Source organism: Macrotis lagotis, chromosome 1, assembly GCF_037893015.1.
Source record: "Macrotis lagotis isolate mMagLag1 chromosome 1, bilby.v1.9.chrom.fasta, whole genome shotgun sequence".
Taxonomy (NCBI): domain Eukaryota; kingdom Metazoa; phylum Chordata; class Mammalia; order Peramelemorphia; family Peramelidae; genus Macrotis; species Macrotis lagotis.
Genome location: NC_133658.1, coordinates 730,628,467 through 730,644,389, shown reverse-complemented (window position 1 = coordinate 730,644,389; position 15,923 = coordinate 730,628,467). Strand labels below are relative to the sequence as shown.

The 15,923-nt window shown below is 35.6% G+C and overlaps 1 protein-coding gene across 4 annotated transcripts in view; it reads left to right on the top strand.

The window, feature by feature from the left end:
* MTUS2 (microtubule associated scaffold protein 2) overlaps positions 1-15,923 on the top strand; it is a 675,509-nt gene that overhangs the window by 223,830 nt on the left and 435,756 nt on the right. For all 4 annotated transcript variants that reach the window (XM_074216122.1, XM_074216124.1, XM_074216121.1 and 1 more), the window contains one exon: positions 550-790. In XM_074216122.1, the coding sequence (XP_074072223.1) occupies positions 550-790 (241 nt within the window). The remainder of the gene's footprint in view (positions 1-549; positions 791-15,923) is intronic.

Below are 15,923 nucleotides of genomic sequence, written 5' to 3'. Positions count from 1 at the left end.
CCAACAATATGCTTTTTATTTGCAGCTTTGGAAATTAATAAAAAAAATAAAAGAAAGAAAGAAAAGAAAATTAACCCACTCTTCTCTAGTAACAGCATTTATCAGTGCTGGGTTAGTTCTTTGACTACTGATAGGCTAATGTTCCTCACATAGACTGGTAATGCCTTTCTACTTATTTGCAAGGCTTCATTGCCATCGAGATCTCTTCAAGTAACAGAGTGAGTTTTCAAAATATTTAGATTTTCTCACAGTTTTCTAAGCACACCTAGGCCATCTCATGAGCTCATGTAAAAAAACCCTGAAGGCAGAAACTTGTACAATTACTGTTTATGTCATCTTAAAATGAAGTGTAAAATATGTGTACTCAGTCACAGTATTCCAGAACTGGAAAAGTCCTCATAGAACATGTTATAAATGAGAGAACTATGTAACTTACCTTTAGCTGTGGCTAATAGGTAGTAGGACTGGAACTAGAACCCAGGTCTCCTGATTTCTTTGTCCATCATGCCCATCATCTTGTGTTTCTTCTAATTATTTCTTTCTCTGAAGGTTACAGACAGACCTGGGAAGGAAGAATTTTGTTCACCCCCATACACCCACTATGAAGTACCTCCAACTTTCTACCGATCTGCCATGCTTCTTAAACCCCAGTTGGGCTTGGGTGCTATGTCCCGGCTCCCATCTGCTAAGAGCAGGATTCTTATTGCAAGTCAGAGGTCTTCAGGTACATCTCTTCATCCACCAGGACCGATTGCAAATGCTACCAACCTCTATCATTCTGATCCTTCAGGTAAGTTATTAAATTATTGCTCTCTAACATTTTAATGAGAATACATAGAATAGAAGTAAATGAGATTATTAATAGCTACTGACACTTTAAGAAAAACTTTTATCATTCATAATTCTGTCTTTCATGGGATATGTAACAATCTCAGACTAATCATTTCATTCCCATTTGAAAAGTATTAACTTGCCGTTCAATCCCCCTCTTATTATCCTCCCCCCAAGAAATAGTTTTAAGAAATACTAATTTTCATGAGCAAGAGATAAGTGGTATTTGCTTTTTCTTTGGTCTAGACCTATAAAGTAATCAGTGTGGACATCTCCCGTTGTAAGCTTTCACCATGGATGCAGTTTGCTAAATCAACTGTAACTTAGGGTTTTAGAGAGTATATTGATTCTTGATAGTTTAAGTAATATATGCTTCATTATTTTTCTTTGTGTTTACCTTCACTGCCCAGTATTCAAGAACTATATAATGCTAGATTAACTTAGTTTCTACTAGACCATAGGATCATAACGCTAAAGTTAGGAGGCATCTAATTCATTCCCTTCCTTTTACAGAAGAAGAAATTAACCCTCAGAGGGGATAAGGGACTTGCCCAAATTCCCATAGGTAGTAAGAGACAGAACTGAGATTCAAAATCAGGTCTTTTGATTCCATCCTTATCTGAATATATGTATTATCTGACATTAAAGGTCCTAGCATAAAGAAGTAAGGTTGACTCAAACATGAATTTTAGAAATGTTGCATTCTCCGCCCCCCCGTTTCCTCTGCCACACGCTCCTTCTGAATTATTATATTCAGGTTCATGGCTCTTTGGGGGACACTTCATTTATTCACACCACAGCTCTTGAGGCCTCATTTCATAAATCTCCTAGACAAAGCCAACAGGCGCAGAAATGCAAAACAGAAAGCATTTGATAAACCTAACAAAGTAGTAGCAAAGATCTTAAATAATGTAATAAGCCTTTTTTCCCCCCCAGTCCATTTGCCCATAACTATCTATCACCTCCTTTGACTTCAAGGGAAGCTGTGAATTCTTTGTCCATTCATTCTCTTGACATCTTCGAACCTCTGGGAGAGGGACAGACACAGGCAGTTTAAGCCCACATTCTCATGACAGGGGAGCTAGGTGGTAGAGTGCAGAGAGTGATAGGTTTGCAGTGAGGAGGATTTGTGTTCAAATCCAGCCTCAGACACTTCTTACCTGTGTGACCCTGGGCAAGTCACTTATCTGAGTTTGCTTCCATTCCTCATCTATAAAATGAGCTGGAGGAGGAAATAGCAAACCACTCTAGTATTTCTGCTCAGAAAACCCCAAATGGGGTCAGAGAGTGAGACACTACTTAAAAAAAACTAATACTATAGCTTGAAGTTTTAGCTGTGCTGCATACTAAGCTCCCCCTTCCAGCCTTGGTTTGAGAGTTCAGAGAGCATTGTTCACTATTGTTCACCACCACCGTGGGTACAAAAGCTCCTGATTGTGATTAAAACATTTTAGACAGATGAACAGCTGTTTTACTCTTATAGACAAGGAAAGGGATCTCACTGCACACATATTTTCTCTCTCTCTCTCTCTCTCTCTCATACTTAGACTAAGGTTTCACTTAGAACATTCTCATTTAAATCCAACTTAAACCTAAACCTATTATCTTTCTATTTAAATTAATTTTAAAATAATTATTTTAAATAAGTTTTGCTAATTTAAATATTATCTGCTATCTTCCACAATTAGCTACACTAGTTGACATCTTTGTAAACACCAAAAAAATTCAAATTCCTAACACTTTTTACTTGGAGTACTCTTTTTCAATCCTTTACTTTTTATCACTCTTCTTTGAACATTCTCTGAGTTCTTTATTTCTCTTTTAAGTTGTGTAAATCTCCAATAATAATCAGGATTTTAAAGTAAATTTTTTCTAATTTGTCTCATACAAAATAATAATTATTTTTAAAACATACCAGTAATAATTTTGTTGGTGATAATAATAACTAGCTTCTTTGGAGCAACTTAAAAATTACAAAACACTTTGCAAATATTTCATCATAGCCCTGTGACAAATATCCTCATAACAACCCTGGGATGTAGATATTGTTATTAGCCCCATTTTACAAATTAGGAAAAAGACAAACAGTTCCTGACTTGAAGTCCAATACTTTATCTACCTAGCTGCCACATATATGAGGAAGTGTCAGATTTATAGTGAATCTTGTACCTTAAATCTCAAAATTTGTATTTGTACTCTCCCATGGTTCATCAGTGGGGGGAGGGAGAGTGTTGCTTTATAATGCAAGATGGTGGAAAAAATACAGAACTGCTAGATTTGAATAATGAACTTTGGTTGGATTTGTATGAGCTTAGGTAGTAAAATAATGGATTTTTTTTGCATTCTGGTAGCTGGCCAAATATTCTCAAATTCGATTCATAAAGTTGTACACATCGTAATTAAGTAGGCAGGCAACTGGGAAATTGTGAGACACCTAGGAAATGTCAATAGAATCAGAGCCTTTAAAAATTCCTTTAAAACTTTAAAACTTCAGGGGTGGCTAGGTGGTGGAGTGGATAAAGCACCGGCCTTGGAGTCAGGAGTACCTGGGTTCAAATCTGGTTTCAGACACTTAATAATTACCTAGCTGTGTGGCCTTGGGCAAGCCACTTTAACCCATTTTGCCTTGCAAAACAAAACAAAACAAACTTTAAAACGTCAGTATTTCAGGGATATGTGCATCTATCACTTTTGTATACCTTCCATTACTTGCTGGAGAAGAAAATGGCAAAAATGGGTTTTCTTTGCTAAGAAAACCCCAAATGGGGTCATGAAGAGTCAGACAAGACAGAAGTGACTGAACAACAATATAAATACCTTCCATTGATGCAGATCAAATATTCTTTCTGATTTGTTAGACAGTCTTTGGAAGAAATTGTAGCCAAAATTTCATCATTTCGTGACCACTTTGCTAATGAGCCTCTCAATGAACATGGATGGGTCTTTAGATAACAAATATACAACCATTGAATAAAATCAGTGATAGGTTTAGAAGTAGGAAGAGAGAGAATATAACACATTCCTTTTATCTCTGCAGAAATTGGGGCCAAAAGTTAAGTGACTTTTTCAAGGTCTCAGAGATAAGAAATGTCAGAAACGAGGTATATGGATCAATTCTTAAGCAAGAAAGCCAGCACTGAGAACTTAGAGGCCAGAACTGTACTAGCAAAACCTTCAAGAATCCATAGTCACTCTGTGCTATGGTGGAGCCATCAACAAATTTAAAATTTTTATTTCATTTATCATACCATCAATTGTTTCATTTATTCATAGTTTATTACTAGGCAGAAAGGTGGTCTACTGGATAGAGCAACCTGAAGATGGAAGGAACTGAATTTAAATCCTCAGACACATACTAGCTCTGTGATTCTGGGCAAGTCACTTAACTTCTGACTGCCTCAGCTTCCTTATCTATAAAATAGTGGAATAATAATAGCATTTACCTCCTCTAGTAATTGTGAGGATAAAATGAGAAGATATTTGTAAAGCACTTTATAAAATCTAAAACACTATACAATTGCCTGGATTTTATTATTAACTCTTATTATTCATTTGTTAACAAGGCAATCTGGTACAGCACTTCATGCACAGATGATATCTGGAGTATAGATGGACCAGAAATACTCAGCAAAAAGCTGTTGAATGAACAAATGAATGAATGATATCAAGAATTAATGGGGGGAGGGGATTTTGAACATTCAATAAGAATATCAGCTGAAACCAGAAGATATTGAAGTACAAAAGCAACTGTACAGGAATAAGTATCTAAAATCTCATTAGCAAAATAAGGAGAGGAGGAAAGGAAAAGACTAGAAGGACTAGAAATCCAATTTCTATTCAATGTTATGTCATGTCTAATAGATGAGGCTCTGGGGGTTACAAAGACAAAATGTGCCTATTCTCAAAGAACTTTTACTCTATAGGGTAAGAAACAGACCAATTAAAACATAAAATATATACCAAGTAGTTGAGAGGGAGGATGGAGGCAGGGATAATACTAAGAATTGAAAGGATGGTATTTAAGTTTAATCTCAAGATTTCAAGAGGTAGTAGTGAAGGACAGCATTCTAACCTGAATAAAAACATGTCTTATAAGGAAGAAAAATAGCAAACTTTATATAAATACAATCTCGTTAGGAAACCCCAAATGCCTGATCTCCGAGTAACTGAGTCACCAAGAAATTGGCATAGAATTTTGCCTTAATGGTTAGTCACAAACTAGTCACCAGCAAGAATCACTAGGTGATGTAGTGAATAGAGCACCAGCCCTGGAATCAGGAAAACCTGAGTTCAAATGTGGCCTCAGACACTTACTTACTTATTTAACAGTGTGACCTTAGACAAGTCACTTAACTCTGTTACCTTGCCAATAAAAAAGGAATCACTGAGGATCAGAATTAAATATCCTGCTTCCAGAAAATATGGAAGGGAAGAAGAATTGCTGTGAACAATAAAAAATGAGCAGTAGGGGCAGCTAGGTGGTGCAAATGGATAGAGCACTGGTTCTGGAGACAAGAGGACCTGAGTTCAATGGCTCCAGACACTTAATAGTTACCTAGCTGTGTGACCTTGGACAAGTCACTTAAATCCACTGCCTTGCAAACAAAACAAAACAAAAAAGAAAATAATCAGTACATTATATTTACGTCTCTGCCAGTAGCAAATAATAACTATGAATGCACCAAAAGAAGAATGTTTAAGAGAGATGGAGGAATGTTTCTCTTCTCTCCTTTTGATTATTAGAAAGAATGAATTACTTCTTGAAAGAATGGAAAAATGTGCTTCAAAGGGAAAATAGGAGCAGAAAAATCTGAAAGGATTGGGGAATTCTATGTTGTCAGTAGTCTGAAGGGAAGAAAAATGTGTTAGAGTAAGAAGGAAAGAAGCACTCATGAACATATGGAGTTATAGACTGAATAATGAATGAATAAATGATTGAAAAATCATTTATTAAACACCTTGTCAAGTAGTGCACTGAGTACTAGGGTTACAAATTTTAAAAATGAAAGATGGTCTCTGCTTTCAAGGAAAATACCATCTAATGAGGGAAAGAGTAAGATATAGAGCAGTGATGGCCAAGAAGAGATGCTTTCATTTGGAAAGCTGCAGAAATGGTAAATAGAGGCATTGGGAAGATGAATAATGCAGTCTTTCCAGTAACAATGGGAATATTGATTTGCTCTGGTTGCAGAACTGGAAAGCATAGATTGATGAAGAATCTTTTTATAGTAACATGGTAGTTGCCCAGTAGATGACTGGGGAGTAAAGTAAAGGGTTGGAGCCTGCCTAGATAATAATACCCTCCCACTCCCCGAGGCACTAAAGCGGCTGAAAGGGTTAAGTCTTCTAAGGCATGGCCTCTTAGTCTGGGCACCAAGGTATCTTGGCTTGAGATTCTTCCCAAAAACTAAGGTTAGTTGGCTTGAAATTCTTCCCCAAAAGTAAAGAACCAGAAGGATGCAACTTGTGCTTTGAGGAATGAGAAGTATATACCTCCTGGAAAAAGATCTTTGCACAGAAATTCACCATACATGCTGTAAAAAGAAGAGTAATGATAATAATGACAATAAAACAAAAAACATAAATTGCCTCTAAATTAAACTCTCAGAAAGTTTTAAGGGAAAGATTTGAGTTCATTTTGGGACATGCTGGCTTAAGGTTCCAGTTTTGATAGCTAAATGAAACACAGGAGAGAGGTTAGGCCTGGAGGTACATAATGGGTATCGTCCACATAGAAGTGATAGTTGGGAATCATGTGAATATCACTAAAGGAGAAGAGAAGAGGAAGGAGGTCAGAATTTTGAGGGATGATTACATAACTGGACAAAGGAGCACAAGGAACTCACAAAGGAGAACCAGGAGCAGAGAGGTGTAGTATAACAGAAACCAAGAGAGGAGGTGTTCAAAGGTTGCAAGTCGTCAAGAGTATTGAATAATGTAGATGAAAGGTAGAAGAAAAGGAATATCGGTATTCTCTTCATTTCCATAAATTGGAAAACTGAGTCTCCAAAGTTAAATGAGTTTCCTTAGATCATACCAAAAATACTTGTCAGAATGAGATGTGAAATAGTCTCAATTATATCCTACCTTATTCCTTAAGCCATGTTGATAGATAATTAATAATAATATTATGTAACTTAATAAACTTGTGACTTAATTAGGAAGAATGTTATTTATTTATTTAGGGTACTAGATCTGGAAACAGGAAAACCTGAGTTTGAATCCTGCCTCAGATACATACTTAGATACTTAACCCTGAAAAATCCCTTAACCTCTTTCAGTCTCAGCTTCCTCATCTATAAAATAAGGGTAATGTATCTATGTCCAAGATTTATTTTACATATAAAAAGTATGTGTAAATAAGTTTTGCAAAAGTTAAAGCTTTATATCAATGCTAGCTAATATTGTTATTTTAATACTTATAAGCTACTAGAGAAACAAATGTTATTCTCTGTGTTGCAAATGCATAATTAGTCTCATTTAAGTTTTTTAGGTTTTAGTATAAAAAAGAGAAAAAATTTTGAATGCATGTTATAGACTCTTAGAAGCTACAATTTCAAGTGCTTTTTATTAACTTATAGTTGAAGAGAGGGGGGGTGATAAGCTTTAGCTAAGAAATATAATAAATGAATGAGAAATATGCATGGGTAAGTCTAGTTTTGGGGGGTTGGTAGAAAAGAAGATGATTCTGTTAACTTACCCATTCACTGAATAATGAGTATGTTAATATGATGGAAATAAGACTTCCTTGAGACCTGCTTCCTTTGAGTGTGACACTCACTGATAGTCATCTACATGGAGATGGACATTTCAGCCATAGCCCACCCCATTTGTGGGTCATCACAAATCTATTAGCTTTTCAGAGAGATGACACTTTTTATCTAGTTGCTGTCAGCATGCCCTCCTTAATTTGACAAACTATGAGTGTTATCTGGGAGATTCCCCAGGTCTGTATGCTCAGCTTTTCGTGATCAGAGAAGAAGAACAAAATATATCCTCTATAAACAGGGAAAGAGCAGAGGTGATGAAGGACTAAGCTCCTAAAGGTTCCCACTTCTCCAAAATCAGAAGTTAAGGAAACTACTTGTACAATGAATATCCAGTAGAGGCAGGCAGAGGTCCTAGAGTCCAGGACTTGACTCAACCAGAGGCTGCAGGATCCAGATTTACCCAAAATTTCTCATGTATCCTAATGGCAGACACAGCCATCTCCCATCAGAGAGACCTAGGAGTTAGTTTTGACTTCTCTCTATCCCCAAGCTGTCAATGCGCAGTCATCCTTTGTGCTATCTTTTAGTTCCTTCTCTCCCTTCCACTAATCCTAATTCAAGGCCTTACTGCATCTCACCTGGACCAAAGTTGTACCCCTTGAGACCTCTGGTACCTTCCCCTCTGCCATCCAGTTTATTCTTCCTTAAATGTGGTACTGAGCAGGTTATTTCCTTCTTCACAAACTTTCACAGTCTTTTAGGCAAAACCATAACTTGTAAAAGTCAACATCAACCTCTTTTACTCTTTTCAGTTTTCACCCTGCCAGGTATGCTTCAATCCAGTTGGTACTGGCTTCCTGGCTATTCTATGAACAAGACACTCATCTCTTTTATATACCTGGGATCCTCTCCCTTCTCTTCTCCACTTATTGACTTCTAAGGCTTATGACTGGTACATCCCAGCCAAAATCCCATCTTTTTTGGTAATTTTTTTTGCAAGGCAAATGGGGCTAAGTGGCTTGCCCAAGGCCACACGGCTAGGTAATTATTAAGTTATTAAGTGTCTGAGACCAGATTTGAACCCAAGTACTTCTGACTCCAGGGCCAGTGCTTTCAAAATCCCATCTTCTTTAGAAAACCTTTCCTACCTCTCAGTTATTTCCTATATAAAACTGTGTATATACACATACATATACACATATATGCACAGACACACACACACACAATCTCTCTCTCTTTCTCTCTCTCTCTCTCTCTATATATATATATAATATACATTTGCATACACACATACATACATATACCTATATGTATGTATACACTTGTTGTCTCTGCCATTAGTTTGTAAGTTCCTTGAGGGCAGGTACTATCTTTTACTTCTTTTATTGAATCCCCAGTGCTTCCCACAGTGCCTGTAACAGAGCAAGTAATTAATAAATGCTTATTAACTGAATTTAACCTGAAATTCTAAATCCTTTGAAATTTGGTTCCAAATTACTTTAAAAAAAAATAAAAGCAAAACTCTTCCTATTGATCCTTTCAACAACCCATTACTATTCAGTCCAAATGGATCCATTTGCTAGGTCCATGAAATCCCAGTCCATTCACTTCTTCGTTGGCTGTAGTCATGCTATACATTCATCTGGAATGTCTATTCCCCACCAGCTTCAACTGCCCTCCTAGATGATCCGTTCAGTCAGAAAAATCCTTCCTCTATCCTCTGGACAAATGTATTTTATAACTCTCTTTAGTAGTTGTATATTTTACCTTGTTTTTCTTACACATGTCTTATTTCCCTTTAAACTTCATGGTGCCAATCTTTGACATGGAGCTTTTACTTGTCTGACAGCTGTTCCTACTCCACTTCGTTTTACCTTGTATACATTTTGTATGTATCATATATATATATATATATATATATATAAATATATATATATATATATATATATATATGTATATAGTCGTATGGTGCCTGCCCCTATAAGGTTTAATTTCTGTCTTTGCATCTGTGTTATAGAATGTAGTTTCTGTAGTCAGACTAAGAAATGCTTGCTGATTGATTGATTAGTAGCCCAAAGTGTCATTCTTTACACCAAAAGTTGTGTTATGTTGCATTTTCTTCTGAGGCTAATTATTGTTGTTTAGAGAAGGTTCTTCTGAAAATAAAATTTAACAAAAAATTAAAAAGCTTAATGGATGGTCCAGATGGCATGCAGTACCACCCTTTGTGGAAAAACAAATAGCTTGAAGATTTTGTCTAATTAAAATTTTTGTACTGGTGGGAAGAAAAGAAGTTTCTTAATGTGCAGAGTCCCCCATATGACTCTGTGCATTTGAAGACAATATCACAGCAAGGACACATATAAATAATTTTCAAGGCTTCTTTGCCATTTGTTTTTGCCCTTTTCTTTAATGTTATTTAGGGCTGAGTTCAGCAGCAAATGAGAACCAGAGACTGGAATTGTACTCAGAAGTGATGTCCTATAATTTCATTGCTTTCCCTCTGTTAGCCAAGAGTGAGTTCACTCATTCTTCAATGTGACAAACACTGAACTTCTCCATTTGTGAAGGAAAGAGAAGACATTTTACAGAAGGAAAATGTTCCCATCCTCAGAGAAGAGAATAGCAGATCTTTTAATCAATAAATGATTCTGTGATATATTCTGTTTCTTTTGTGGTTGAGGGGGGAAATGCTGATTGCAGGGATATGTAGAAATAAAGTCATGACCTCCATATCTGAAGCAGGATGAGTTCATCATTTCGGCAAACTGTCAAAAAATATATTTCAATATATTCATCTCTTTCTCTTTATCTGAAGGTTTTTCCTTTCCAAGTAATAACTGTCCTCTTTTTTTCTAAGAAATTGCATTAAATATAATGTTTCCTAGAAAGTTTGAATAATATAACCCCTTATCTCCCACATACATCCATAAATGTGTTTCTTCTTCAATTCAGCATTATTCCTCTTCCTTTCTGATCTTTTCTTAATGTGGAGCAGGTGATTTTTCTACCTTTTGGGAAGAAGGAGAAGAAGAAGAAGAAGAAGAAGAAGAAGAAGAAGAAGAAGAAGAAGAAGAAGAAGAAGAAGAAGAAGAGAAAAGGAATCAGAGTAAATTTGAAATTATCGGGATTGCCTGTCAGTGCACACTTGATATGGGCATCACACACACATAATACACACATATACGCATACGTATATGTATTTTGTTCTTGTGATTAGGAAAAAGAAATCAATTTGTAAGCTTTGTTGAATTTATAGCAACTTTTCTGGAATTATGCATTTTAAATAGGTTAATCCAAATTAAGAGGCAGTGAGATCACACAGTAGATAGGAAACTGAGCCTGGAGTCAGGAAGACATTTGTTCAGATCCAGTACTTACTAGCTGTGTGATCCTAGACAAGTCATTTAACCTGTCTATGCTTCAGTTAACTCAACTGTAAAATTGGGATCAAATGAGATAAAAATTTTATAATATATATAATATAATAAATATGTAATATATTATAAATAGTGTAGTTCCTGGTACATAATACTTAATAAATGCTTATTCCCTTCTCCCCCTTCTCTTAATATTACCACAGTAGCAATGGTAAGGGCCCATCCCATGTTCTAATATTAAAAAGATAATTAAGAACTGTTAATATGGATCAACTCGTTTATGAGGAACTCTCCTTGCTATAGAATTCTCAGTATGTGGTCATCTGGGTTTTACTTCATTTCTTCCTGAAGCATCTCATTTCACTTTTGGACAGCTATGAGGAAGATGATAGTAATAATGATGATTGTGATGGTAATGTGATTGTAATGATGATTTGTATTTGTAGTGTCTTATGATGTAGAAAACCTCTTCCTCATAACCTTCTGTTAGGCTGTTCATTTTATTTGTTGCTAAATTCTGAATAATAATAAATTTTGCAAAGGTCCTCTCTTGGACAAATTCATTGACCTTTAGCATAATTGTACCATAAGTGCTTTTCAGAAATCCCTTGACTTATATTCTCATTCTCTCTCTCTCTCTCTCTCTCTCTCTCTCTCTCTCTCTCTCTCTCTCACTCTCACACACACACACACACACACACACACACACACACACACACACACACACAGTTGATTAGGTTTCTTGACCTGTATTTTAAGATGTGCTCTCCTATGACCACATATTGGGGATGCTATAGGAAGGAGAGCTCTACATGGATGGATTGATCCATGGCTGGTATGGAGAGGTGGAGCCAGAGAAAGAAATCATCTTCTAAAAGAAAACTGCCTGATATTCTGAAACCAGAGGTTAAATAGAAGTTGAAAGAATTCACAATCACCTCATGAATAAAAATTCCAAAATGAAAATTCCCAGGAAAATTATAGCCAAATTCCAGACTTCCCAGATCTGGGGGAAAATAATTTAAGAAGGCAAAAAGAAACAATACATGTATATCATGTAGCCACAGTCACGATGACACAAGATTTAGCACCTTCTGTATTCAAGGATCAAAGGACTTTGAATATGATAATCCAGAGGGCAAAAGAACTAAGGTTACTCCTAAAAATCACCTACTCAGCAAAACTTAATATAATCCTTAAGGATAAAAAATGAATATTCCATGAAATAGAGGACTTTCAAAAATTCCTGCTGAAAAAACTAGAGCTGAATAGAAAATTCGACTCTGATACAAGATGCAAAAGCATAAAAAGATAAATAGTAAAGAGAAATTATAAGGGATTCAATAAGGTTAAACTGTTTATATTCCTAAATGGTAAAATAATATTATAACTTATTTTTCATTATTAGGGCAGTTAGAACTAATACATAGACCAAAAGCAGAGATGAGAGTTGAATATGATGGTATGATTATCTAAAAAAAATAAAAATAAAATTAAGGGATGAAAAAAGAAGAATGCACTGGAGCGGGGACAGTAAGGTGGCACAGTGGATAGAGCACCGGGACAGCCCTGGAGTCAGGAGGACCTGAGTTCAAACCCAGCCTCAGACACTTAGTAGTTACTTAGCTCTGTGACCTTGGGCAAGTCACTTAACCCCATTGCCTTACAAAAAAACCTGAAAATATAATAAAATTTAAAAAATAATGCACTGAGAAAAAGAGTGAAGGAGAGGTAGAATGGGATAAACTATCTGACATAAAAGAAGTCTAAAAGAGATTTTACAATGAAGGGGAACATAAGGACAATAGAAAGGGGAGAACATGAACCTTACTCTCAGAAGAATTGACTCAAAGAGGGAATGATATTCATTCTCAGTTGGGTATGGAAATCCATCTTACCATTCACTAAAGTTAAAAAGGGAAGGGGATGGGGGAAAGCTGACAGAAAAGAAGGCATTTTGGAGAGATCAAAGTCAGAAGCAAAACACTTTTGAGAATGGACAGGGTAAAAGAAGAGAGAAAGTAGGAAAATGGGGTGGGGGAATAGGATGGAGAGAAATACACAGTTGGTAATCATTACTGTGAAAAAAATTCATAAGACTGCATTTCTCAAACATATAAAAAATTGAGTCAAATTTATAGAAATTAAAGCCATTACTCAGTTGATGGTCAAAGACTGTGAACAGGCAGGTTTTATGATCGAGTAATCAAAACTATCTATAATCATATAAAAATTACTTGAAATCTCTATTGTTGGGATAAATGTAAATTAAAATAACTGAGCTACTACCTCACATTGTCAAATTGATTAAGGTGACAGGAAAGGAAAATGACAAATGATGGAGGGAGATAAATCCCAATGTACTGTTGATTAAATTGTATACTGATTTCACCAATTCTGGAGAGCAATTTGGAATTATACCCAAAGTACTATAAAACCATGATTTATGCAATGACTAAGCAATATCATTACTAGGTCCGTATCCCAAAGAAATTTAAAAAAAAGGAAAAGGAGCTATGTTTACAAAAATATTTATAGCAATTCTTTTAGTAGTGGCAAATAATTGGAAATTGAGGGGATGTCCATCAGTTGGGGAATGACTGAATAAGTTGTTGCATATGATTGTGATTGAGTACTATTGTGCTTTAAGAAATGATGACCAAAATGCTCTCAGAAAAACATGGGAAGACTTACATGAACTGATTCAGAATGAAATGAGCAGAAACAGGAAAACATTATATACAGTAATAGCAGTATTAGCTATTCACAGCAATTCGATGATTCATGACAGTTCTTTAGGACTTATGATGGAAAGGTATTGTTCATCTCTGGAAAAAAGAACTGATAGATCAATGATACCTTTGCTTTATTTTTCTTAGTTTTATTTTCCTTTGTTTTCTTTCATTGAATGACTTACATGGAAATGACTATACATGTATAATCTCTGTTAAATAACTTGCCTTTTAAATGAAGGGGAGGAGGAGGGAATTTGGAACTCAAAATTTGAAAAAAAGTTGTTAAAATTGTTTTTATCATGTGATTGGGAAAAAAATAAAATATTAGACAAATTTTTTAAAAAAGATGCCTCCAGTGAAGACATAGTATGAGTCCTAGTCATAGCTATGATTCAGATTGCCCCCACTGGGTAGAGTTACTTTAGGAGAAGGCCCAATTATCTGACTTTAGCTCTCCATACGGCCTCAGAGGACTTGGAGGCAGGAATGACTGGTAGGGGGAGGTGGAAGACTTGAGGGTTCAGCAGATAAGAATGGAGTTAAAGGTGATCCCCTTTAACTTTATTATGTCAGAATTTTGCTCACTAGATATTGGAAAAAGGGCATAATAGTAAAAGTTTCAAGAGAAGAGGTCGTGACATGATTGTATAGCTTGCCATAGAATAAAGGGTAGGAGGACAACAAGATGGAGGTCCACTGAATGAAAGAAATGTGCCTTCATGGATGTAGCCATTAGTTGCTTCTAATTTTAAGTTTCAGTATCCTGGGAAAAAGTCCCGGTCATCCTACCATAGGTATTCCCTACTTTGAACTATATAGAAATGAAACTGAAGCCCTCAAAAGAGTGAGTCATATTTCAGTATATTGGATGACCTCTTACCATTGATGTCCAAAGGGAATTCTTCAGATACAGATTGGAATAGCTGATCTCTGAAATCCCTTTAAACTGAAATTCTGGGATTCTGTGTATTCCATACTCTTGTGCAATGGTGATTTTTCAGTAGACCCATATATGTTTAATATTGTACTTTTTTAATGAAAAATTTGTTTTAGTTGAAAATGATTTTCCATACCCCGAGAATATTCTTGTTAAAAAAAAATGTGCAGCTCTATAATTCAAGGGTATATTGATTTAATCTTTCTGCTTGGTGAATGTATGGAAAATTATATGGGCATTTTCCTTAAGGTTCCCTGAGATAACTTTCTAGTGAGAGTCAATTACTATGGAAAAGATTCTAATGCTTTCTGGTAGAAGCAGTTGAAGTGTCAGAGTATCACTATTAGGTAAAGTGTGCAGATGAAACTGCCTAATTCTATAAATAGAATAAAGAATTCAGACAGCTCAGAGGAGGTGACAATTTTTATTAGTTTATTTTTTTGCAGGTATGTAACAATGAATCCTGCTTATTAAAATAATTTTATTTTGAAGTCTGACATGCTAGAGGCTCTCCTGTTTAAGCTGTATTTTAAAAATATACAAGGAGGGGCGGTTAGGTGGTGCAGTGGATAAAGCATCGGCCCTGCAGTCAGGAATATGTGGGTTCAAATCCGGTCTCAGACACTTAATAATTACCTAGCTGTGTGGCCTTGGGCAAGCCACTTAACGCCATTTGTCTTGCAAAAATGAAAAAAATAAAAATAAAAATATACAAGGAGATAATTAACAGGACTCTGAAATGTAGACAATTAAACTAGTGTGACATAGTTTGGTGAGCTTTTAGATTGATCCAAAAGAATTTATATGCCTCTCTGACTTAGGTTGGAGGTTTACCTAAAAATTAAATGCCTACTATACTCGAATAAATTATTGAATGCTAAGAATATGTTTAGTGGATACTTCAAACTTTTAAGTTGTGTAGTTTTATTGGTAGTGTACTCCCTCCAGAAAAACTCACCATCCTCCAACTAAGCTGGCAGTGAACTTCCCTTAAACAAACTAGGCATGACCTCTTGGTCATCGTCTTGGACATCAGACATAAATTCTGTCAGAGGCTCTTGATTAGGTAGGCTGACCTAGATGTTTTATTTATGTTGTTATATATCCCTCAAAAATCCCATAGACACTTCATAGCTAAGATTGGACATTTTCCTGGAAGACTGAATAAACAGGAAGCAAAAGTGATTTTACAAGTTAATTTTTGCTTTTACTGTGCCAAATCAATTTCATTGTGTTGTGTTATAATTCTTTTTTTAAAACTTTTCCTTAAATTTTGAATAAGCATAGTGACTGAATTGAAACTCTTTTTGGACTGAGACTTCCAGTTCCA